Genomic DNA, 27,198 nt, shown 5'->3' with positions numbered 1-27,198 from the left:
AGATGTTCATATTAGCAAGCTCAAATTTTCCCTTGTCAATATATCCACGTATATCCTAAATCCAATAATAAGAATAATAATTTGTTCTTTTAAAGGAAAACAAAAATGGAGACATTTCTGTCAAAGTATAATTTATCATTATAAACTTTATCAATATAAAGCTGATATTATAGGGACGTGCGAGGAAGAGGTAGATTCCAGGGATCTAAAGGGATAAGACAATGGCCGATAAGTTGAAGAACAGTACCAATGAATATACAAAAAATTACTCTTGCAGATTACAATTAGTTATTGAATCCTTACACTCAACTTAATAAACCAACAGATCAAAATTTAATTAAAGGCACCAAAGTTTTTAAAGCAACGAAGTAGAAAACTTTATAAGACTAGTGTAATAAACAGGTCAGTGTTCCCTCCCTCCCTGCTGTACCAAACAGCGACATACTAGAGACTTTAAAAATAATACCCAATGACTACATAAGTTTGAGAGAATGACTTGTCCCTTAAACGGGATCAACTTATTACCATGCACAGTTAGGACTTTGTGTAAGAAGGGGATTATTGAGTAAGTTTGGATACTTAATAGTCAAGTACATAATATCTGTACTACCCTTATCCCAAGCTCCTCTGCGGAGAGCGTCATTCTTTACGGTGACTTAATTTGGGACACCTGCCATACTCGGCGAGGGTGAGGTAATAACGAGTAGCTCTCATGAGATAGCGGGTCAAGTCATAATGTGCTTGAACGTGGAGCTTGAAAGCCCTAGTAGCTATACAAAAGAGTCTCAGCCTACTCCATGACTACTTAGGTCCAAACCCTAAGAGAATTTGGCTAATCAATCAATAAATCAAGGACTTCCAGACAAAGTTCATGCAATCAAAGGGTTGGTTGTCTGTTGGGTAATTATAGTAGGTAATAATCAAGAAACAAAATAGAAGTTGCAACAATTTATTTGATATCAAAGATATTATACATATTATCATGATGACTACATACACAGTAAATTAAATTTATCTTCATGCAAATAGTTTAACACGTTCCCATTATTATTACACATTCATTAGAATCATCAATTAAAGTTTTTTTTGGTGATTATAATAAATGCCTATTTTTTCAGACTATGTTTTATTATCATATATGCAGAAAATGCTTCACCTAAATTGTCCCATTTAAAAATAAAGTAATATATGCAGGGAAAAAAATTGAAAATGTTTTTTTTAACTTTAAAAATCATTGAAAGGCTGTACTGTTTTAAGACCTGGGGATTTTAAGGGGTAAATTGATGTACATTTATGAAAATTGCTAAATGAAGGTGTCCTAACTTTTGTGATTTTTTAGAATAGCTAGTCGGTGTTTTTAGTAAGTGGTAGATGTAAAATAATCCATAGAATTTAGATATGCAATCGTTTTTTTTTGTAGAACTCTTAATTTGAAGTAATTTAAGTTTTTAAAAATAATTTGGTTTTAAGGTATTAAAACGCAACAAAAAAAGAAGAAAATTGCCATTATGAACAAAAATAGTAAGATCTTTAGTTTGACACTTCTGTTGAGTTATTATTGAAAAATTTACTTTCTTTGAACCCCGTTTAATCAAAACTTTGAACTTTGATGGCTCGTCACGAATGGGTTACAAAAAATAACAAAAGTTAGTACACGTTCTTCCAGCATTTAAAGTTAAGTTAAGCCAACATTTAGGAGAACATGTTTATAAAAAATTTGGGACCAGTAAATTTAAAGTCCATCGGGTAAACCATCTTTGTACAATGTATCAATGATTTTTTAGTAGGAAATATTATTTTTTTTTATCTAATTCATGTATATATTAAACATTTAAAAATTGAACATTTTAGGTGAAGCAACCTTTTAGTTTAAATTTACTTTCATACTTTTAATATTATTATAATTACATGTACTTCTTCCTAAGTATTAATATAGAAAATGTGGATTTTTTTATATTTTAATTACAGCAATATTTTGAACATTTATTTATTTAACAAAAAACTTAAATTTTATTTTTTTTAATTCAATGTCTTTATGATAATGTTTTTTATTATATAATTTATAAGCAAAAAAGCTGTTTACTTTAAAGAATAATTATTTGTTTATAAATGATAAAGCATTTGAATTTTTATAACAAGTGCATGTAGAGATGCTTTTTTGCTAAAAACAAAAAAAATATAGCTTATTACAAAAAATCATTAATTTATCTATTTTTTTCAAAATTCAGTCATCCTTGATTTTCCTGATATGAAAGCAAGTAGCAAAATATGAAAATTTGTTTTCAATCATGCAAGAAAATTAGCAAGAAAATGTTGGGCAAAATCTTTAAAATTTTTAAGGCTAGCCTTGAAGTTAGGATATCCTATTATGTATTTTTCCTTGTAAGGAAATCCTCTTTTCTAGGCTAGTCTAGAAACTTTAATAGAATTTAGCCTAATATGGGTAATAAAAGATGGATTATTGGATGCAAAAAAACAAAAAAAAAATCCATTCTTTTTGTTCAAACTATTATAAAATTATCATACTTTTTAAATTTACCTTTCAATATAGATAATAAATGCGTTGAAACTGAAAAAAAATGTATTTTTATTTACATTGCCTTAAAAATTATTTATGAGCAAAAGTAGATTTTTTTTATTGGTATCAAAATAATTTTTATAATTTGTATTATACACAACCAAAAATTTTGTCCAAAATCAGCTAAAAAAATTTTCTAAAAAATATTAATTTTAACTTCATTTTGATGTAATTAGACTAGAAAATAAATAAAATAATAGGGTAATAAAAATGTAATTAGAATTATTAGCCACTAAAAATTAGTTAGTAAGACATGTTCACCAAATAATGTCCTAAATCTTTTGGGCATTTGTCATGAAAATAGCATAATAAAAAAATCCTAGCAACTTTTAATTTTCATTGATCAATGAATGAAATACATATAGATAAGCTCTTTTTATCTACAAACAAAATTTAGTAACATAAATAGTTTAGTAACTAAAACAAAGGTTTAAAATTAGTCAGTGTTATTTTTGTAAATTTTTATGGTTAAAAAACACAAAATAATGTTTTAAGAAATACAGGGTGTCCTACGGTATCTGTTTTTTAATGCTTAATATTGAAGTTATCAAAAAATCAATTGCTATTGTAAAGACTTTTTAAAAATCCGCAATGAAAAATCTAGAAGATTATAAATTACCTATCAAGTAAGACGAACTGTATTAATATGTGGCTTTATAATATCTAACCAATAGCTATTTAGAAAGATAATAGCTCAAAGATAGATAAAAGCTACCTTTAAAAAAAATATTTCCTTTTTTAATCATCACAGCACAATTGTGAATAAAAATCAATTCAGATCTCTTCAACTAAATAAATTTAACATAAACTTAATTACCAAAACGATAACTTAGGCAAGTTAATATCTAATAATAAAAATTGGACACTGAATCTATCATAAAAACATCACATTACATAAGCTAAAAATAAACTAAAAGTTCAATTCTAAAAAGGCAATTATACACTAACAATCCAGATGTCATTAGCATATAAAAAAGAATAAGAATTGGCCTTTTTTTCTCTAATAAAATATGGTAGTTGAAAAATGGTTACATTTTTCATACTTGTACAAAAAAGTAACCAAATTCCACTACCAAAATGCCCAAATATAAATTCACAAAACATAAGAGTGAAAAATATAAAAATATAATTATTTTTTTACAAGTAAAATGAATTTTAGTAATGTTTTAATGTTATAAAACAAAAAGTTCCTAATTTTTAAATGGATGTTGTCATCCTTGTTTATATTTAGAAATGTAATTTAGAAATTGATAAAGACTTATTTTTGTTATGATTAAAATAAACAATTTTTTATTTTCATAAACAGAATATTTTATGCCTAAAGAGGTATCAATATTATATATTTTGAATTACATTCACATCAAAATACATTAAAGAAGCCTGCAAGAAATACACAGTTTTAACTGCTGAAAAACAGTTTAAATTAGACCCAATATCCAAAATTCCATATACCAAAATGTCATTTTAAACTGCCTAAAACTTTTTTGTTATGAAACTCAAAGGCTTCAAATTTAGCGTATTAAGGGTCTACATGTAGCAGTCTTTTAGCAGTTAGATCTGTGTATTTCTCGCAGGCTTCCATTAATATCTATTTATCTATCTATTTCTTGCTCTGCATTTTGGCAAATTAACAACAAACAATTATAAGATAATGGTCAAAGAGAATGTAAAGTATTCTTTTTACATAAGATATCAACTTTTTCTAAAAGATTTTTTAATTTAAGAAAACATTCATACACCTACCTATACTTTGATTCAAAGTTTAATAAATAATCTATTTTTAATTTTATAATATGTTCAAATTTAATATTTTCCTATTTTCTAACACCTATACATTTTTGTATAAAAGATATTTTAAATGAAAAAAAAAATAACTTTACAATCTCTTTAATAATAGGCAATATTAATATTTTTAGTTTTGAGATCCTTCACGCGTTTGTCTTTACAGTTTTTTCTTAAATATATTTTCGATTTTACACTTTCAGTTTATTTAGAGTTAAATATGGTTTTTGTCATGTATAGGGAAGATTTACAACAGTTATAGTTTTTTTTACATGCCTCCATCTCCCGCCAATCCTTCTCCGCCTCCAGTTTTCGGCGACGCCACTGTAGTAGCCCTTGACCGCAGCCGGGCCCCTGTATTACTCCCGCCAGAAGGCGTTGTTCGCAGCCCGGCCGACCCACCGCGTCCCGTCCCGCCTCGTTCACCGCTCGTGGCCGCTACGGCGGCGCTCGGTTTGATCGCCGGCATGGCGGCGGACGTGCTGTTGCGGTACGGCGTCTTGTTGTACTTGGCGTCGAAAAGTTTGATGGTGTCACGCACGCGAGATTTTGGCCGCGGTGGCGGTTTGACTGGGCTCTTAGCGGTCAACGGGGGTTTGCCGGCGGCTATGCCCGCCATAGATATAGCGCTGTCAGCCGAGGTTGTCTGCTTTCTGTAAAAAGAGAAAAATGAATATTTTATATGACAAAAAATATATACTAATTTAATTTAAGAATTCTTATTTAAGATTGTTATTACTGTGATACTAATGGGAGATTTGACTGTGAATTACACAGGTACCCAAAGTTTTTTTTAAGCCCATCAGGTTTAAAACTTGGGGTACTATTAATAAATCTTGATTGGTTCAAACTTTTCAACCAATAATTTAAGTCCTATAGAGGAATTATATCAATTTATTACCAATTGTCTTATCCCTAAAGATTCCATCATACTAAGAAACATAATGTCTCTACTCTAGAATTAAGAATTATGATAGTTGTTTATCGCATCGTGATATAGACAGATTTCCACGGATATCATGTCTGAGAACCGGTTCTAAACCAGTGGATATTGATCGGTTTCGAAGCCATGCTGGAAATAAAAATGTATGACTTACCCCGCACTAGCTGGCCTTCCTGGCGAGTTGCGCACTGATAACTTCTCCTAAAATATGCAAAGTTTTGATAATTGTGCGCGGCATTATAACCAACTTGCGCTTTTGTATTGAAAACACCCTTAATTTTCTCCAATTTACAATCTCTATTGTAACAGGATTTCTGCCTGTCTCTGTTGTGGCAAAAAATCTCGTTAACCGCTTGACCGATATGGTTCTCCTTTACTAATTTTTTTTAATAGGTCTATGGGAAGGTTCCTTTCACCCCCTTAAGAGAAATCACCCCTGGAAAAAAATATCTCCTACAAGGAAGGGGACATCGAGATGTGTATAACACTAGTCCTCAAAGTTTTGTAATAACATTTTATTATTAGTTGGCTTATCAACTTTCAACACTTTTATTGAATTTTCATTGTTTAAATTTTTCAACAACTAATTGTAATCTACAGAGGAGGTAATTTTGTGTATCATTATTGATATGTACAATGTACATTGTACATCAATTTATCGGCCATTATACCATCCCTTTAAATCCCTGAAAAAAATGTCTTGATCAATAATATCATTCTTGAATTAGGTGATAATTTGATGATAAAACAATACGTACTCTAACACTTTTATTTATATTAAATGCATTTATTTTTAATGATTCTATATTTTTAGTTGCTGGATATTGTGTGCGTGTGTGTGGTCCAATACGATATTGAAAACTGTTGGACTGATCAGTATAAACTGCAGATTTGCTAATACAATAGGAATACAATTTAGTATGTTATTTCTTGGATCTTAAACCAGATTATCATGTACTCAAATAAAGTGAAACTTGTAGCTGGCTAATGTAACGATCACTCCTTTCCACCTCCTTTACTCTATACCCTTCCCACCTACTGAATGAACGAACTGACAAATAAGTGATGTCAATGTTAGCAACCTAAGTGGTCAAGAAAAAGGTTTTAAATAAGTTTTATCAAATAATTCTAAAATCCTAAAAAATCTTATCACTTGTTTGTTTCATAATGCAATAATAAACAAATAATATAAATAATAATTATAATTTATAATTAATAAATACTTTATCAGGAGCAAATTTTTTTTAATTTAAAGTTTGTAAGTTACAATGGATTTATTATTACTTAGATTTTACGCCCGATATTCATGTTCTTTATTAAAGTGAAACTCCCAGTGGGCCAAAATAACGATACTGGCCTATCCCACCCCTTTACCCCATCAACTTCCCCCTACTGGATAAACGAATTGACCAATAAATGAGTTCCATGTTAGTAACCTAAGTTGAAGAAATATCAAGTTTGAAAAGAATTATCATCATTGAGACAAAAGAGTAATTTTGTTTATATCATTGGGGATGTATATCAATTTACTGGCCATTGTCCATTTAGATCCCTGTAAATTTCAATGATTATAACAGCATATAATAACCCTAATAAGCTTTACACATAAGGATGTTGTCATCCTTGTTAATTTAGATGAATTGTACTTCACGTTTAGTAAAAAATGTGAAATGTTTTCTCAAAGATAAAAAAGATTATATTTAATGATGTGGAAATTCTAACTACCTAATTATGAATAAAAATAATAATAAAAAAATGAATTTTAATTGTTGTCATGAGTTTAATTATTTTATTTGAAAACTAGCAATTGCGCCTCTGGAATCTTGGGGCATTATATTCACGTGGGGTCAAACTTAAAGCCTAAAATGATCCTAAGAATAAATTTAGAAATACAATAGTCTAAAACCATCCTGGTACCTATGTTAAAGTGTCCAAAAATGGAGAACTGAATCGGTACAGTGGTTACAAAGATCTTAATGGACAGACAATAAACCTTTTTGATTAAAAGGATTTTTAGCTATTATTTTTTCTCCAATAAGATATAATCCTAAACCATAAAGCAATATATAATGTTTTATAGACAGTTGTCCGCGGAAATGAAAATCATTACCTCCAAACGCTTAGGCAAGGAGATTGGTCTGGGAATTCTAGATCTGGAACTTCTGCAGGATCTGGAACTTGATACTGTCGTCACTGAGCCTGGAGTCGTGGCCTCAGAGGAATTCTAGATAAATAGATAGATAAATAGAACTGGAACTTCTAGAGGATCTGAAACTTGATACTGTCGTTACTGAGCCTGGAGTCGTGGCCTCAGACGAATTCTAGATAGATAGATAAATAGAACGGGAACTTCTGGAGGATCTGGAACTTGATACTGTCGTTACTGAGCCTGGAGTCGTGGCCTCAGACGAATTTTAGATAAATAAATAGAAACATAGATATATAGATAGATTTTTTTGTGGGGGGGGGGGGGGGGGCGGGTGGTAGCGACCATCCCTAATTTTTTTATTTTAGTTTATTTATATCTATTTTTTTACGAGGGTGGTAATTTTTTCATAAGATGATTTCTCTTAGGAGGGTAGTTAAAAACCTTCACAGGACATATGAATAATGAGAATATGTGAAGGAGAACCATATCGGTTTAGCGGTTAGCAAGATCCTTTGGTACAGACATACAGACATCTTGTTACTTTATTATAAGAACTATTTATATACTAGGATAGCTCTATAGATTAAAATATATCGATAGTTCTTTTAAATTAATGGATGTATAGTTCTATAAGAAGTTAGCTGACCTGTGAATTAGTTTTACTGCAAGCACAGTTGCAACAATGCTCTCTCTTCTTATATAATTCTTCTCCTGGGATTTCTTCCAAAATTCCTTAATAAATTATTTGTTATTCATTAATTGTATTGTAGACAGCTTTCTACGGATATTAAAATGAAAAACTATAAGATTAAAACCTGATTAAAAAGCTAAGATCTTTTGAAGTTTGAATGCCATAATTTTTGGTTTATTTACTTTCAAAGACGACATTTACCTATAACTTTTTACATTTAATTTATTGTAAAATTAAAACACGAATATTTTATGATAGGTTGATTGACAAAGAGACAAATATATCAATAATTTGATAGATAGATAGTTGATAATAGTATGGATAGATTGATAGTAAATTAGATAGATCTGTAGATTGATAGACAGATAGATAATAGTTAGATAAATAAAAGAGGAAAGATAGATAGATAGTTGAATTTTAAATATGGATATATAATCACCTGAATTGAATGGCATATCCAAATGTAATGGAGCAAAAAAGAAACATATAAATGGACTGTTAGATAGATGGATGGATGGATATATAATCACCTGAGTTGAATGGCATATCCAGATGGAATGGAACTGAGAACAAACAGATAAATAGACTGATAAACAGATAGATTAGATGGATATATAATCACCTGAGTTGAATGGCATATCCAGATGGAATGGAACCGAGAACAAACGCTGGAGACAGAACATTAACTCATCAAACAACAATTTTGTGTCCTAAAATTAAAAATACATTAAAAAGATAATTCCTATATAAAAGTGACAGGATATGTGTGTGTCTGTGTGTACCGAAGGATATCCCTAACCACTGGAGTGATATCATGGTTCTCCTTTACAATGTAGCTTCTCATAGGTCATGTATAGTGCTGCTAGTCCAGTAAGTTTTTGTTTGTTTGAAGCTTAAGATTTTAATAATTAGTAAGATGAAGTTCTCATTTTGAGGGTATAGGTTTAGACTATTAATTTTTTGTATTCTAAGCCTATGATGGTTTTGAGTTATTTTTTTCTGATACCATTGTATGACACACAGAAAACTGTCCCGAATTTGTATTAATTTTAAGGAACAAGACTCCAGTTACGTCATATTTTTCTTTCCCGAAAAAGGGAAGGGGGAAAGAAAAAAAAGGGAAGGGGGGAAGAAAAAAGAGATGGGAGAAAAGGGGGTTTTCTCCATCTCTTTTGAAGAGATTTTCTTCCCCCTTCCCTTTTTCGGGAAAGAAAAATATGACGTCACTGGAGTCTTGTTCCTCAAAATTAATACAAATTCGGGACAGTTTTCTGTGTGTCCCATTGTATCAGTGCAGTCTCAAGTTATTGATAAATGGATAAAGAAAAAAAAATACCCCTTATGAAAATACTTGTGGAAATGTTATGACACTTCAAATTTTTACCTTATGAAGTGCACAAATAAATGCATGCCGTTGATAAAATCTCAGAAGAACGTCCATACTCCATTTCAGCTTGCTAAACCATATATGCAAAGACGACATGCTGAAATTTTAAAAAGTTTAGCGGATTTCTCTAAATTGCAAAGATGACATTTTAAAAATTTAAAATATTTCTCGGATTTTCCTCTCTCTTTCAAAGATGAAATATTGAATTTTTTAAATGCATTGCGAATTTTCTTAATTAATTTCAAAGGAGATTTTGCGATTAACAATAGAAAAGAAATTAAGCTCATAAAAGTGCCTATAAAAAGATTACGTCATACAATACAAATGACCAATGAAAGGGCAATACACAGACTAAATTATCAATGACAGGCCAATTGACCAATGGTAGGACAGTATGACGTCATTTTTTATAGACACAATAAACTCCGCTCAAAAGAAATTATTCTTACTTCAATAGACCAATGACAAATCCAGAAAACTTCTTAAAGTCCTCCTCCGAGGAAAACTTGGTGTTGAGAAGCATGACCAGGTCACAGGTTGACCGCTGGGCAGGCCCGCCCTGGATGACCGCCTCAATAACCCGCCATACACTGGTCTTCATCCGCCCAAATGATGTGATCACTTCCTCCTAAAATTTAAATAAAAAGTTATTGGTAGAAAAGTTTGTACAAACCTATCAAATTTTGATAAAATAGTCAAAAGTTTCTAAGCCAACAAATTTGAGATTGTTTTCATGAAACTTTGGGGACCATTTTAATTTACAATAATCCTATTATAAAAAGTAGTAAGCGTTTTTTGTCTGTCCCGAAGGATCTCGCTAACCGCTAACCTTTACAGTGAAGCTTCGTATAGGTCCTGGGAAGGTTTCAAACTATTTTTGGGGAGGGTGTCTTCACCCCCCTCCTCCCCCCCAAAATTGTGTTACTCTTTTGAAACTCAAATATAAAATGGTATGAGGTTGGATTTTTCCCCTCCTACCTTAATTAAGTTCCCCTAGAGGCTTCTAGGGGCGTAGCCGCTAGCGGATATATAAAATATGAAGGAGTGAAAGGTATAAAAAGAGAGCGGTAAATGAAATGAAAAGAAAAATGTGATAATTAGAGGAAAAGAGTTGGAAAGACAGAAAAAATGACTAAAAGTTCAAACTATGATAAATAAAAAAAACATAAAAAAAGCCAAGTTCTTAAAAATTTAAATTCAATTAAAACAATTGTCATAATGATATATTATTTATCATTTCTGTAATGATTAAATTACAGAAAATAACAAGGATGGCAATGTAATAAGAAGCGAAGCAGTAAAATCATAGGTGTACACTTACAGTACAAACGGACAAAAAGATTTTTGGAGCAGATAATTAGTTGTCATAATACAAAATAATATGCGACAAATCATAGAAAGCACAAAACCTTAAGTAATAGATATTTCTGTCTGATTGAAAGACCGACCGTGAATTATATGTACACTTGATGCCTTTATTGATACAGGGAATCTTTTATAGCTATCTACCTTAACTAGCAACCGAGAAAATCACATTCCCCCATAGACGTACGGACGGACAGAAAAAATTTAATTATATAGTAGCTTCGCTACTTAAAAGTAATTTTAGAGAGAGGAATAAAAAAAGTTTCCAGACGTGGTTGTAAAAACTTTATTTTTGTCATTCATTGATGGTTATAAAAATATTAAGATGTTTGGTGTAGGCATATAAAGTATACACAAACCTTATATATCTTAGGTAGACATATCTATAATATATGTAAGTGCATCTATTAAGAGATAAATACAACTTTATTAAAAAAGGATGTCTTGAAAATGGTAACCCTACATGAGGAAAAAATATTTTTTTTGGGTGGAGAGGGGAGTAGAGCTACCTATACTTTTAATAATTAAAATGCTGAAACTGAGGTGGATTCTTAAAAAAAAATTGCCCAACTAATCGCTTAGTGGGGCAAAATTGTTTTCGTGAAAAATCCTCCAAAATCACATAAAAAATCTACAAACACACAGTGGGATCTTTTGAAAAAAATCGGGACATCCAAAAAATTTAAAATCGACTTTTATCTATCCTAGGAATTAATAATGGCTGTAAGTAGACAGCTAGAAAAGAAATTTTTAAAAAATATTCATTTTTGGCAGATTTATGCCATTTTTAAAAAAGGTAGTGAAAAATTTCTTTTCAGTTTTGATGATTTTCCAGATTTTTTTACACAATTTTTTCAAAGCATTAAAAAATACATTTATGTTCATCTTATGAAAATAATTTTTGATTGAGGTACTTTTCAGATACCTGTACCAATGTCTAATAAAAGAAAAATTTTTAAAAAATATTTTTTTGGTGGTGTAAATTGACATTTTGTGAGAAAATTTCACCAAAAATATTAAGATTTTTTACCCCAAAAAATCAGTTTTCTCCATTTTACAAAAAAACGGACAGGAGGCCCCGGGTTTTGCAATAATAATATCAATATACAACATGTATTGTGTATTAAACAGTTTTCACAACCTGGGGCCTCTTGTCCGTTTTTGAGTAATTGAGCATTTTACATTGCATGGTTTGAACAATTTGGTTCTTGTTAATTTGAAATTTTCCCTCGTTAGAGGGGGAAGGAGTCATTTTAGAGCCCAAAGTCATCTCTGCAATGTTTTCTAACTTTTTGAGGCCGAACTTTCTTTACTTCTGCATTATTTGCCTCCGGCCAACCGTTACGCCGTTATTTGCCGCCGTTGGCGAGATTTTTAACGATTTTTGCCGTTCTCGCGGTTTTAATGGACATGTAAGGGTTAAAGGAGTCATTAAATAAAAATGACTTATAAATACTTTTATTTTAGCAATTAAATTTGCTAAATTTCATGTGTTCTAAAAAAATTTGTATTTCTAACTGGTTTTGGTCCAGCAGAAATTCAAATTTGCGAATTAATTATAATATTGCAAAAACATTATATACGCATCAGAGAGAGAGAGAGAAATATACGTTTGAGAGAGAATATAATATTAGTAATTATGTTTATATTCTTATACAAACTTTAAATGATGATAGCTAGACTTAGAATAAAGGTATTAACACAAAATCAAAAGTGTTTTGAAAATTATGTTATTGTTTTTTATATCTGTAAAAAAAAAATTTGAAAACATGCCTTATAAGTGTCCTATTTTACTTATACTGGACCTACCTAAAAATGCAGGGACTCGAACTGGGTGCACCTGACACTATATTCATGTTCACAAACATTGTTTGCATTGAAGAAATATTTACATAGACGTTGATTTTGTTAAAATATTCCTATCCTAACTAAAGTTATGCAGGGATAAGGGATGGGAAACGTAGGAAAATATTATTTCAGGCCTATTTCAAGCCTAGGCCTATTTCTAGCCTAATAAACCAGTTTTGGGATGGCGCAGTGCTTCGTATTAAACGCTAATAAAAAAGCCGTGTGTGTGTGTGTAGATAAAGTATAGAATCAAATTCAGGTAGCTAGTTTAAAGTAAAAAACATAACTTTTTATAAACCTATATATTAATGGCTTTTGTTAAAATGAAGTTTTTTCTCTCCCAAAATTTTTTTCTCTTTTACTTTGGTAATTTGAACTGTCAGAAAGCTATCGTTGGGTTTCCCTCAGACAGATTTTAGTTTGTATTATTTGCATTTTTATTAATGAGTAAAAATTTTATTTGAAAATTTCATTGCTAATTAAAATTCAAAATAAATAAATTAATATGCACTTGGGTAACATTCTATCAAGTATTCTTTGGATACTATTAAGTAGTGATATATTTGTACTGTGTTGTATTGTGTATTGTACATATATTAGGGTTAAAGTGTTGTATCAATTTCGAATTAGATTTTTAAAATTCAAAATACAACATCTAATTTATAAACTACCAAATGAAAATTCGTAGCTACCTCCTTTCCAAAAAATAATCCTGTTATTTTTGTTTTTTCTATATGGCCCTTTTTTAATGTTTAACTCTAAGCAGATTTAATAATTAAGCTAATGTGATCTAACACCATTTATATTTATTTTTTAGTAGCAGACAAAATCATTATTTTTTCTAGAATTGTCTGCTTTTAAAATTTTCGCCAATTGGTGATTGGTTGTTAAAAACAGGCCGATTCTTATTGGTTTAGAACTATAGCTACTTGGGAGCGTCCGCCAGTTTGATAGTAATTTGTAATAGTTGCAATATCCCTTTAAAATCTAGGCCGGGACCTAATTAATGGCCAGGTTTCCTATCCCTTATCCCTGAAGTTATGAAGTTTTATAGATTTTTTTAAAATAGGGTAGCTTCGCTCCTCCAAAACAGCAAGACGTACATACCAAATGCACATTAGAAGTTAACAGGAGAAAAATTTATGTTATTTTTGAGTTAAAGCAAAAGAAATTACATCATTTCGTCAAATACAAGCTTTTTTATTGATGTTTACTTTTGTCTACCCTTAATGTCCCGTTTTTTGGCAAAAGATCCCACTGTGAAACATTAAATAAAATCTTATGTTAATAACCCTTCTATGATTTTGTTTAATTTTTTTAAGAATCCACCTCTGGTCTTTTAATGTTTTTGTAAGTAATGGTTAGAGTGGCCAGGAAAACATATAAATTATTAATGAGATAATGTGCTACCGACGTTTTTAGTAGCATAGCAACTCTACAAGTGTTATAAATATGTCTTTTTAGCAGGAAAGAAAGAACTAAAAATTCGATAACTTAATAGTCACGCTAAGGGCCGCGTAATCTCTTTTTTATCACATATTGGGATTTACACTAATTTATAGTCCATTATCTTATCCCTTCAAATCCCAAGATTTAACACAAACATAATGAGAGAGAGAGAGAAAGAGAGAGAGAGAGAGAGAGAGAGAGAGAGAGAGAGAGAGAGGGAGAGAGAGAGAGAGAGAGAGAGAGAGAGAGAGAGAGAGAGAGACATACAAAAAAGATAGGAAGAGAGCAACAAGATAATTTTAGAGCACTCTTGTAAATTAAACAAAAAGTTGGCTGGTATATTTTGACCACTCAAATTTAACTCTGCCGTTTATACAGGGTTTATACAATAATAATATAAAAGAGAACAGTAAGGATGTTTCATACCATAAGTTTTGAAAATAATTCTTTACAACCCATATTTTATTTAAATGAAATGTACAAAAAAAAGTTTAGACATATAGTAAAAAACTTTTAGTCTTATTTAAATAATATATCAGGTAAAACTACTATAAAACAAGAATATCAACATCCATAAAAGCGGAGCTCTAAACAATTGTTGTTCAACATGTTTGGACTTTCTGGTAACGCTTATTGAGTTGCTGCGCTTTATAAATCGTACCTAACTGTTAAAGGAATTGTCATGCAAAGTTTGAAATTGATAGGACAATAGTAACATGTTTAAAATTAACGAAAAGAGTTAAACAGTACACGAAAAAAAGCTAACTGTTTCGTACGGACGGACCCTAATTTTACAAAAGCTTCGCATTTAAAAATACGGAGTAATAAGACAATGGACGATAAATTCCCAATAATGGTAAACAAAATTATTCCTTCTGTTAGATTAAAGTAAAACACTCCTAGTTTACAACCAACCAATCAAAATGTTTTATTGCCAAAAAAAATATAGTCTTTAAAACTTTGGGTACCAGTGTAATTTACAGTCCCTGCATTACAACATACCTTTAATCCATCTTCTAATATAGCATGAAGCGCCGGGCAAAATTCATGGAGCAAGACACATCTTACTGCTGATCTGTTAGAGTAGCTGGGTGAGGGGTCCTAAAATAATCATATAAATAATAATCCATAAAAAAATTATTCTATAGCTAGTGTCAGTAAATTTCAAGTAAATGTACAATTGGATATATTAATACTTTTATCTTACGCCAGATTTTCATGTTTTCTAATACAGAGTAACTTGCAGCAGGCTAAAGTAACTCCCTATCTCTTTACCTAATCTCTCCCCCCCCCCCTAGTGTATGAACTAACTGACCGATAAAAGATTTCTATGTTAGTAAGCTAATTTGACGAAAATATTTCCGCTGTCATAATATCCACGTATATTCTACATCCATTACGTATAGTTAGAAGTGACATTATATAGATAAGATGCCTTAAGATTAACTTCTTTTACCGTTTAATGTTAAACTGTTAAAAATTGAATCAAATTAAAATGATTTTGTATTTCTAAGGGTTCCCTTGTGGTTATCAAACTAATTATAAGGATTTTAATAAATAATTTGAATTATATTTCTAAGTATTTTTTTTTATTTGGATTTATTTAAAATTATTTATTATGTATTTATTAATAAACAAATATTCATTATTTTTTTTTATTTACATATAAATTGCTAATCTGCAGCCGTAGTAAGAAACCTTAGAAAATAAATAAAATTATTCTATTTCAAAATATTAGAATTTGCAATATTTATTACGTTTCAGTTTAAAACAAGATACCAAGTAGTACGAGAATGTAGACAAATAAGTTTAAAAGTACAGAATTTGTACTTTTCTAGTTATTCATCGCATCGTATTATACACAGCTTTCCGTGGATATATAAATATACAATGATAACATTAAAATAAGTTTTGTTATCCGATTGCACGGGCTAACAAAACTGGTTTTAAAATTATGTTTGTACATTTTTATATTTGTACAAAACTGCTTATAATACGATACCGTAAATGATTTTCAGTATGGCTTAGGACCGGTTCTAATCCAGCGGATATTAATCTGTTTCGAAGCCATACTGCAAAATCTGTTATGAAGTTTCAATAAATATATACTTACATGAAACAGTAATATTCTTTCAACCGCAGAATACAAGTTAACAAACAGACCTAAACAAAGCATTTGATAGTGTTACATTCTAAATTGCTACTAAGATAATTATTATCAGATATAATCAAAGCATTACAAATTTCCGGGGAGGGAGTGGACATTGCCTGTTTATTACACTAGTTCCCTAAGTTTTTAAATTATTCCTTGCCTCAACAACATAGGAGACTGTTATTGAAATTTTGAGGTTGGTTAATTCATTTGTATGTCCAAATGTTTCAACAACTAATTGTTATCTACAGAAGGGGTAATTCTGTGTATCATTATTGGGAATGTACATCAATTTATCCCTTTAGATACCTGAGACACGCACAATATAAGTCATATTAGGAAACAGAACAAACTAAAGCATTTGAAGAAAAAAATCATTATTTTAGGCCTTTGATAGTGTTTTATCGAATTTTATAAAATCAAACCAAAAAGAAACCAATTAATATTGTATGTACTTTATGAAATTTCCCCATCTAAAAAAAACTTGATGGTGCTTATTTCACTGTTTTTAAACTTACTTAAATAGGTTTAAAATCTCCTTGAGCTAGGCAAAAACTTTTTCACAAGAAGATCTAAACTTTATACCAACTCAATTTTTATTTCATTTTACTTTGCACAAAAAGTTTGAATTGAATTATCTGCTTTTAAGCTTAACTTTCATTTCTGTGCACACCCCTCACCCTCCCCCAACCCCTAATCAATCCAGGGATCTAAAGGGATAATACAGTAGCCAATTAATTGATGTTCATCCGCGATGATGATAAACAAAATTATCACCGAACTTCTGTAGATTACAATTCGTGGTTGAAACGTTTGTACACTCAACTTACTGAACCAAGCAATCAAATTCAACAGAAGTCTCATCAAAAGTTATTATGAGAAAGAAAAAGAAAACATTATTAAAAAACTTTGGGGACTAATAATATACAGCCCATTGTCCCTTCCCTCCTTACCATCAACCCCTGTTTAGAAAATGCCTTGCAAAAACTTTTATACTTCAGCTTATTAGAAATTTTTTTATTGGTTTACCTTTATAATGAAAAAGCAGTGAAATTATTTCCAGTATGGCTTCAAAACCGCTCAAAATCCGCTGGATTAGAACCGATTCTCAGCCATACTTAAAAATCCTGTATAGCATCGTATTACAGACAATTTTCCATGAATATTAAAATAAATATCACAAATTAATACCCCTCAGGTATAACAAAACTGGTTTTAATCTTACAATTTTCCCTTTTAATATCCGCGGAAAGCTGTCTATAATACGAGGCAATAAATAACTTTTAAGATGATTAGTTTAGCATTGTTCAGTAAGGTGATAAAACAATTCATAATCTGTTGTAAAAATCACAGTGAAGATTCCCTGAAAAAATGTTATTACCTCTCTTGTGTGTGAGATCAAAGTTAATGCCTTGACTGTTGAATGATAGAGATGGTATAAATGGATATTCTGCTGATGTACTCTTTGCTTCATAACCTAAATATTTTAATATTTTAATCATTATAATAAAGTAACAGGATGTCTATCTGTCTGTCTGTCTGTTTATTTGTAGCAAAGGATCTCGATAACCCCAGAACCGATATGATTCTCATGGGCCCTGTAAAGGTTTATAACTATTTTAGGGGAGGTTACCAAAACCCTTCAAAGAGAAACCTACAAAAAAAAGCTCCTTTCTTACTTTTTAAAAAATCTAAATTAAAATTAAGTTTTTGACTCTAACTTCCCCCTCCTCATTTGCCCATAGAGGCCTCTAGGGGGCGTAGCTAATAGTAATTAATACTCTTTGCTTGTTGAAGTAAAAAAGTTCTCAAATTTACTATTAGTACCTTGTAACAACTTAAAAAGTTTAAGGTTATTTTTCATTTTTATCTATATGTAAGGTATAATTAGTAGAAAAAAGATTGCACCTCTGGAAGGTCGACTAGAACCAGTTTTGTTGTCATGAGAAAAGTTTGTCAACCCTGATGGATGTTGGTTTGGACCCGGCAACCCTGTCAGATCAGCTGTTTCCTCATCCAACCAGGAGTCACACAGGTTCCCTTGACTTCCAGACTAAAAAATATTTTATAATAAGTTGGCATCTCTGTACTAGATAATAATGGCAACCCTGTCAGATCAGCTGTTTCCTCATCCAACCAGAATTCCTTGATTTTCAGACTAGAAAATAATTTCATTGAGAAATACGTTGGCAACCCTGTCGAATCAGCTGATTTCTTAAATTGATGGTCCGCCATTTTGATTTTTTCTGATTTAAATACTAAAAAATTTTAAAAATTGTTAACTCTGTACTAGTTTATTTTTGGCAACCCTGTCGAATCAGCTGATTTTTGTACATTGATGGTCCGCCATTGTTATGTTTTTTTTTATCAACATAAAAGAAAAGGTCAACATATACTTAGAAGCTCTTATTAAAAAATGACATATAACACAAATTACCAATTACACAAATTACAATACACAGACTAAATTACCAACGGCAGGTAAGTATACATGATAATTGACCCATGGTAGGTCATTATGACGTCATTTTTATTGGCACTAAAAAAGCTCCATATACTTAGAATAAAGGATAGATATTTATTTTATGGATTCTCTAATAGTTTTCTAAACTCTGTTGAAAACTTGGTGTGATTTGCATATGATTACACATTTGCCCTGAATAATTAGGCTTATTCTAAATTTGTATTCCCTTATAAAAGTCAATATGTACATATGTACAATAATCATGTGTTCAAATAAAGTGATGCTCGCAGCTGACGATAACAAAACCCACATCCTCCCTCTTTTCCCCATCTTCTCCCCTCCTACTGGATGAACGAACTGACAAATAAATGAGGTCCAAATTAGCAATCTAATTGACGACTAAATTTCCTCTGTCAACATATCCACGCAAATCTTATATTCATTTGTGCAATTTTTGGATTACTAATAAATTGTGGCAAAGATTATGTAAATTGGGTGTTAGGATGTTGTAATTAATATGAAGGTGATACATGAAAAGAATTTGATTAGGAGAAATCATGTAACCCATTTTAAGACCTAAAACCTTTGAGAAGAATTGGCTCAAAAGATGTTTTTTTTTATACAGGATTTCAATTTTAAAAATATCGATCATCAAATTTGAGTGAAGCCTAGTTGTAATATAATGCAAAGTTGTAAGCCTACTCATAAAAAAAAGTGGCAAAATATAGGTTAATTTCACGGTGGGAATTCACTTCCTCAATAAAAAAAATCCACAATATTTTGCACATTTGCAAAAAAAATCTTACATAAAAGTAACAAAATGTTTGTATGTGTCTGTTTGTCTGTAGCTTAAGATCTCGCTAACCGCTGGACCTTAAAGGTTCTTTGTTACAGTAAAGCTTTTTATAAGTCCAGTAAAGATTTTAAATATTTTGAGGGAGAAACTGCCGGGGGAAAAACCTCCCCCCCCCCAAAAAAAAAAAAATAAGTAAAAGGTTGGCTTACCCCCCTTCCCATCCCTTAAATGGCTTAAAAGGCCTCTAGGGGCGTATACATGGAATTTTGTACTATAATAATTAATTGCAGTTCTGATATTTTGAAAATGTGGTAAATTTTGCAGAAGGGATATCACACCCCTAATTTGACTGGCCCTCATGAATATAAATAGGTCATGAGTAAGGATGAAGAGACATGTATACTAAGATATATAAGTTGGAAAGAATTTTAATGTTAGAGGGAGATTTGAAATCTGCATCAAATTTTAAGGATTTTTTTTATAAAATACGTTTTTTGCATAATTCTTTATCTAAAAGCGCAAACAAAATTTAAGTTAATTAATTTTGACATCCATAATAGGTAAATTGAAAACTACGTGAGCTCTAATTGGTTGTATGATGTACGACACTTAAGCTTATCCAATCAGAGCGCAGATAGTTTTCAATCCACCAATCATATTGACAAAGCCCAATCTGTTCCACTTTTGAGCAAGACGATTCCCTTTTCTCCCATCTCTTTTGAAGAGATTTTCTTCCCCCCCCCCTTCCCTTTTTCTTTTCCCTTTATATGACGTCATATGGGAATCGTCTTGCTCAAAAGTGGGACAGATTGGGCTTCGTCATCGTATTTCCCTATTATTACTATGTTTACTACGCTACTACTCTACCACTTATCCTTGATCATATTCTTAAGTTGCTCACCTTGGGGAAAGATGTAATTTTTCGTCCTTGTAAAATTTTGTCGGTTGTTGGACTCTTCAGTAACTGAAAATAAAAAATTAGTTATTTTCTAGTTGTTAGAGGTTTCTTGAAGTAATTCATGATAACCTTAAAAAAACATGTAACAAATTGAGTAGTATCTAGATTTTTAATCGACATAAATCATGAATTGATATATACAACCTTAACATAGACGTCCAAGGGGGGGGGGGGGTAAAGGGGTGATTACCCCCCCCCCCCAAATGAATTTGGATTTTCAATTTTTACCCCCCCCCCCCAAATAAAAAAGTTTGGACGCCCCTGAACCTAAATGATACTAAATATTTCTTTTTAGTAGCGAAGCTACTCTATAATTCACTTTGTCCGTCCGTCCGTCCGTCAGTCAGTCCGTCAGTCAGTCCGTCCGTAACGCTATGGGGGAAATGGGATTTACTCAGCTACTATAAATGATAGAATGCTGAAATTTTTTGACAACATTCCCATCATTAAGGAGCACAATTGACTATAAAACATCATTAGCGTTCGGACCGATTTTTAGCAGGTTTTAGGCTATTTTTATACTTTTCACATTTTTCTCCATATCTTCAGTGTTTATGGTCCGATTTTCAAAATTTTTTCAGTTACAGATATCAAAATTAAATATCCCGTCGTTTAAAGGAACAACCATGAAGGCCAGACTGCCTTTTTAGCAGGTTTTAGGCTATTTTTATATTTTTCACATTTTTCTCCATATCTTCAGTGTTTATGGTTCGATTTTCAAAATTTTTTCAGTTATAGATATCAAAATTAAATTTCCCGTCTTTTAAAGAAAACAATCATGACGGTCAGACTGCCTTTTTAGCAGGTTTTAGGCTGTTTTTTTATATATTTAACATTTTTCTCCATATCTTCAGTGTTTATAGTCCGATTTTCAAAATTTTTTAGTTATAGATATCAAAATTAAATTTCCCGTCTTTTAAACAAAATAACAATGACGGCCAGACTGCCTTTTTGGCAGGTTTTAGGCTATTTTTATATATTTAACACTTTTTTCCATATCTTCAGTGTATATGGTCCGATTTTCCAAATTTTTTAAGTTAAGGATTTAAAAATTAAATTTTTTGTCGTTTTGATACAACAACCATGACATCCAGACTGCCTTTTATCAGGTTTTTGGCTATTTTTATATGTTTTACATATTTCCCCATATCTTTGTTTATTTTGATGCAATTTTCAAACTTTTATGGGATATCAGTATCAAAATAATTTTTCCCATTGTTATGAGCATCTTAAATATAATTTACTTTGACCATCGTCATCATGCAAAATAAAACAAGGTTTCATGTTTATTTTATCCAATAAATCTATTCTTGATTTTAGTAAAAACCTTTTAAATCTACCTGTACGTATTCCCATCGACGATTTTTTGTGCTTCGCTACTTATGGATGTTGTCATCCTTGTTTAACTCATAATTAACCTTCATAAAGACCAAACTCGCAATTGTAAAATTAAAATTATATCAAAAGAAAACTTAAATTTAAATAGCCTTCCTACTTTTAACTTTTCTTTTGCATAACCTTCATCCAAATTTAACTGGTATTCCTACAAAAATGCTAAAGAATAGCATGTAAATAAAAAATTATAAACTTGCCATCAATTCTTGTGTATAAAAACATGCCTTTATAGTACAATATTATACTTTTTAGGAAGAGAAAAAGAATGAAGATAAAGTTGCATGTTATTGATATGGATATTTAAATAAAGAATTAGTTAAAAAAAAGTTATTAATAAATATATTACTATTATTTAAGTTAAGTAAAAATTAAACAGAGATTTAAACTAAGTCTATGGTTTGATGAGACTTTAACTGAATTTTTACTTGTTTTATTTTTATCGGTAAATGAGAAACACCTTTTCCATTCCATGTGCTAATCTTTACCAAATCAGATTTACAGGTTTTTATATAAGAAATCATTCTATAAGGATTATTTCCCCTACTCCTTTTTATTTAATTTTTGTGTGTTGAAATCAAAGGTTTTTAACCCTTGCCAAAATAAAAGAATATTCTTTTCCAGTATGGCTTCAAAACTGATTAATATCCCCTGGATAAGAACCGATCTTCAGCCATACCAAAAATCACGAATATCATCGTATTACAGACAATTTTTCACGAATATTAAAATAAAAATAACCACATTTTGATATTCGGGGAAAGCTGTCTATAATACGATGCAATAAAAAATATTAACCTAGGTTTTTTGCAGGGATCTTAAGGGACAAACAACGGACGATAAATTGATTAATAACAATGAAATAACATGATTATAAAACTTTAGGTACCAATGTAATTTTCAGTCCAATGTCCCATCCCTTCCTGACTATTTAAAGACTATTTATTTAAACACCCTTTGAGGGAATTATTTAAAAGATTTTAAACTTCAAGGCCAAATGAGGCTTTGTATTTTTTTTTAGCTTTGCCTTCAAAGATTTTTGCACGTCCTTGTTTCTTCCTTTCTTATGCAAAATTTAAACTTGGAATTTGCAAATTTAAACTGAAAACATAAAAACATAAAACATAAAAAACATTTATTCAGTGACAGATTACGCCCCGTCTTACGAAGCAGTACATACAATAGTACACCAAGCTACTGCTTAGTACCAGGTGTACTTTACAATTTTTCATAATATTTATAAATTTAAATTGCATGACTAACACTAGATGTTATGTGTGGCACTGATTAGGCTTCCCTAAAAGTAGGAATATGCGTATCCGAGATGTTTGCATTGCCTTTTTTAGGTTGGCATTAAAATAATAAGAAAAATAAGAAATAATAATGTCAAAATAAATGTAGGTAAAATTAAATGGACAGGGGAAAGAGAGAAGGAAAGAAGGGTTACAACAAATTTTAAGGCTAGTTTTTCTTAAATTTTAAAACCATTTCTGTAATTAATAATGTAAGGTTTTTAATAAATCCAGGCAAATCAATATATTTTAAGTACATTCATTACATTCTTCAATATTACATATAGATTTAAAAAGTTCATCTTTAAGATTTAATGCAAATGTTTTTTTAGGAATATTCTCATTTAAAAGATCTTTTTCATGACAAAAATTATTCCATAGTCTTTGAAATGAAAATAATGGAAACCTTTCAATTTTTTTAAATTTAGCTATTGGAATATAAAACTCACTAGAATTTCTTAGTTGTCTCTGATTTCTTAGATTATTTCTAATCCATACACCATCAAAAGAATTTGGTAGCCTCCAGCGAATAAAATCATAAAAAAATAGTAGTTTTGTATAAATAGATAGCTCCTTAATAGGCAAAACATTAATTTTCCTAAACAAAGGTGGCGTATGGCTGTTATAAGCGGATTTGTGTATAATTCTAATAGCTTTTTTTTGTAGAACTACTAAAGGCTTAATAGATGATTCCAAGCCACAGCTCCATGCTGGCAAGCAATACAATAAATGGCTATTTATAAAAGAGTGGAATAGTGTTACTAAGGATTTTTCACATAATATATGCTTAACTCTATTGATTAAAAACAAACTTCTAGATATTTTTTTCCTTAAATATTCAATATGGTATTTAAAGTTAAGTTGAGAATCAATAAACACACCCAAAAATTTAATTGCAGGAATTTCACTCTGTTGGTTGATATAACCCAAATATCTAATTTTATCTGTATCATTCTCATTTTCATTATTAAAATCTAATTTAATTTTAATTTGGTCCCAAGTTATGGAATCCTCCCTTTTATTAAAGATCATAAATTTTGTTTTAGTTGGATTAAGAGACATTTCATTGCAACGAAACCAATCACAGATATTTTTAAGTTCAATGTTGAGTATTTCAATTATCTCATTCAAATCTTTTCCTGATATCAAAAAATTACTGTCATCTGCAAAGAGTAGTGTCATTAAGCTAGTACAATTTTTAATATCATTGATATAAACTAGAAACAAAATTGGGCCCAAAATACTTCCCTGTGGGACACCCTTGCTGATTCCTAATAAATCACTTTTTTCGCCATTTGTATAAACAAACTGATTTCTATTACTTAAATAGTTTTTAAACCATTCTAATTCTAATCCATGTATACCAATTTTTTTAAGTTTTTTTAATAAAATTGTATGCGAAATTGTATCAAAACATTTAGCAAGATCACAGAATACCCCTATAGTAATTAAATTTTCATTTTTTGCTTGTCCCAGATAATTCAAAAGGTGAATCATAGGATGTAGTGTAGATTTTTTTGCTTGAAATCCATATTGATGTTCATAGATAATTTGATTAAATTCAAGATATCTTGTGAGTTGTTCAGATACAATTTTTTCTAACAATTTTGAAAAAATAGGTAGCAAACTTATTGGACGATAATTGCCAGGGTTACATTTATCCATTTTAGAGCTGTTACTATATTTAAAAATTGGCAAAACTTTAGCAATTTTTAATTGTGAAGGAATTTGACCTGTTTTAATAGATTGGTTAATAATGTGAACAAGAGGTACGGCAATACTATTTATAATTTGTTTTAATAAACAATTTGATAATCCAAACATGTCAGAGCTCTTTTTATTTTCCATTTTTTTCACTAAATTAAAAAGAACATGAATATTTATTTCTCTTAGCTTAAATACACTGTCTGTATCAGGAATAAAGTCGCACGGATTAAGTGGGGAAGGGTTAATTTGGCTGGCAATTTCATCAGCAATTGAAGTAAAATAAGTATTAAATTTGTTAGAAATATCATGATTATTACTGTAAGATGTATCATTGACAATTATTTCATCTATACACGATGTCTTGTCATTTGATTTTGAGATTACTTGTCTTAAAGTTTGCCAGGTTTTTCTTAGATTTTCTTTATTTTGATTAAGTTGTTCCCTGTAAAAAATTTTCTTTGCATCTTTTATTGCCTTATTGTAAATGTCCCTATATGTTGTATATGCAATGTTATTTTCTGGTGTTTTATTTTTTGAATAAATTGTCCCTAGCTCAAGTTTTTTTCGTCTAGAAATCATAAGCCCTCCCGTCATAAATCCCTCTATTTTATGAATATTTTTATTAAATTTAACTTCTTTGATGGGAAAATGTAAATTAAAAGCACAATCAAATACTTCATGAAAGTTTTCAAAACCAATTTGTGGGTTTAATTCATTAAGAACATTACCCCAGTTGTTCGTGTTTAACATTGCATTAAATTGAATAATTTTTTCACTTGTTATATCCCTGCTGATAAATGTTTTAGGCTTTTCTGTTTTTTGTGTTTGAGAACTAACATGAAAAATAGGGAAATGATCAGAAATTGAGTTCAGAATAACGCCAGATTCCAATGTATTATTGCAAGAATTAGATAAAATATTATCAATCAATGTACATGAAGCATGTGTAACTCTAGTTGGTTTAGTAATTAAAGGCAAAAACCCGTTAGATAAAGTGTTCTCTATAAAATCATTTGTTTTTAAATGAGATTCAAATTTAAGGAGATCTAAATTCAAGTCAGACATGATGTAAGAGTCACCTTTATAAGATGACATTGCTGCTTGTAAATTTGATATTTTATCAATAAAATATTCCATCTGATCATTAGAACTCATGCCTTGTATTGGAGAATTAGGACGATAGACACAACTAATTATATTGCTTTTTTTCTGTTCAGTAATAACTTTCAATGTTAAAGATTCAAAAAGATTTTCTTCAAAATATGATAAATCATCAATTACAGTAAATCTATGTTTTTTATGAATATAGATTCCAACTCCCCCTCCCTTCCCCTTTTTTCTAGATGAAAATACAAAATTATAATTTTCAAGTTTATATAGATCTTGATCAATAATTGAAAATATTTCTTGAATACAAATTATGTCAAAATAAATGTTGTTTTGTAGAAGAAAATTTATATATTCTTTAAATTCATCAAATTTCGAGGGTAAGGAACCAAGATTCCAGCTTAAGAATTTAATCTTCCTGCAATTCTTAAATTTATTAATGAGTTGTGTGTTGTCAAAATAGGAACATTTTAAATCTATACTGAGATACGGGCTTTCAATTTCGTTTTGATTTGCACTATTTAATTTATCAGCAAAACATTCATTTAGATAATTAATAAATGTCAAAATTTAAAGAAAAAAATAGCACATAAAAAATGTTGTAAAATTTTGCGTGGGAAAACTTAGGAACTTTTATTAAGGAAGGGAAGGAGAGAGGGGGTGAGAATATTTTAACTTCCTGTTGAAATAAGATATTTAGGGTGTATGAAAGGACATTTTTAAAAATTGAGGGGAAAAAAAATAGCGAGAAATACTATTTTGAATAAAATTCAATTACTAGTTTAATTTAGAAGGTTAAGATTAGGTCATAATTACTATTATATATACTAACTTTGAGCACTATTTAATTGTTCATTAGTTCATTGCATGATTTATCAAAAAACTTCACAGATTGTATCCTGTCTCCTTCGTTCTTAATATATTTGATCACTCTACCATCCAGGTGCCAGCATTTAGAGAATTGTTTACTTCTGATCAGTTTCTGCATTACATCATACCTCATTTTGGTGAGGTCGGCGCTTATCGAGTATCTCTCTACACCATTTTTGACGTCAATTTCTCTTATAGGCAGATTTTTTTTGTTTGAGAGGATAAAATCTTTCAATGGGCGACTATGGAACCTTACAATTATAGGTGG

At 30.3% G+C, this 27,198-nt stretch overlaps 1 protein-coding gene across 4 annotated transcripts in view; it reads right to left on the bottom strand.

Moving 5' to 3' along the window:
- Positions 1-935: 935 nt before the first annotated feature.
- Positions 936-27,198, bottom strand: part of LOC145325754 (uncharacterized) — a 183,972-nt gene continuing 157,709 nt past the window's right edge. For all 4 annotated transcript variants that reach the window (XM_080168696.1, XM_080168693.1, XM_080168695.1 and 1 more), the window contains 12 exons: positions 20,506-20,568; positions 18,253-18,397; positions 17,726-17,821; positions 16,306-16,355; positions 15,195-15,293; positions 9,980-10,158; positions 9,528-9,627; positions 8,766-8,853; positions 8,099-8,184; positions 7,414-7,527; positions 5,458-5,504; positions 936-5,013 (listed from right to left, as the gene is read on the bottom strand). In XM_080168696.1, the coding sequence (XP_080024822.1) occupies positions 4,629-5,013; positions 5,458-5,504; positions 7,414-7,527; positions 8,099-8,184; positions 8,766-8,853; positions 9,528-9,627; positions 9,980-10,158; positions 15,195-15,293; positions 16,306-16,355; positions 17,726-17,821; positions 18,253-18,397; positions 20,506-20,568 (1,452 nt within the window). In that variant the 3' untranslated portion in view covers positions 936-4,628. The remainder of the gene's footprint in view (positions 5,014-5,457; positions 5,505-7,413; positions 7,528-8,098; positions 8,185-8,765; positions 8,854-9,527; positions 9,628-9,979; positions 10,159-15,194; positions 15,294-16,305; positions 16,356-17,725; positions 17,822-18,252; positions 18,398-20,505; positions 20,569-27,198) is intronic.

The sequence above is a fragment of the Acartia tonsa genome, chromosome 8, assembly GCF_053477335.1.
Source record: "Acartia tonsa isolate MP-2025a chromosome 8, ASM5347733v1, whole genome shotgun sequence".
Lineage (NCBI taxonomy): Eukaryota > Metazoa > Arthropoda > Copepoda > Calanoida > Acartiidae > Acartia > Acartia tonsa.
This window is presented reverse-complemented; position numbering and strand designations above follow the sequence as displayed.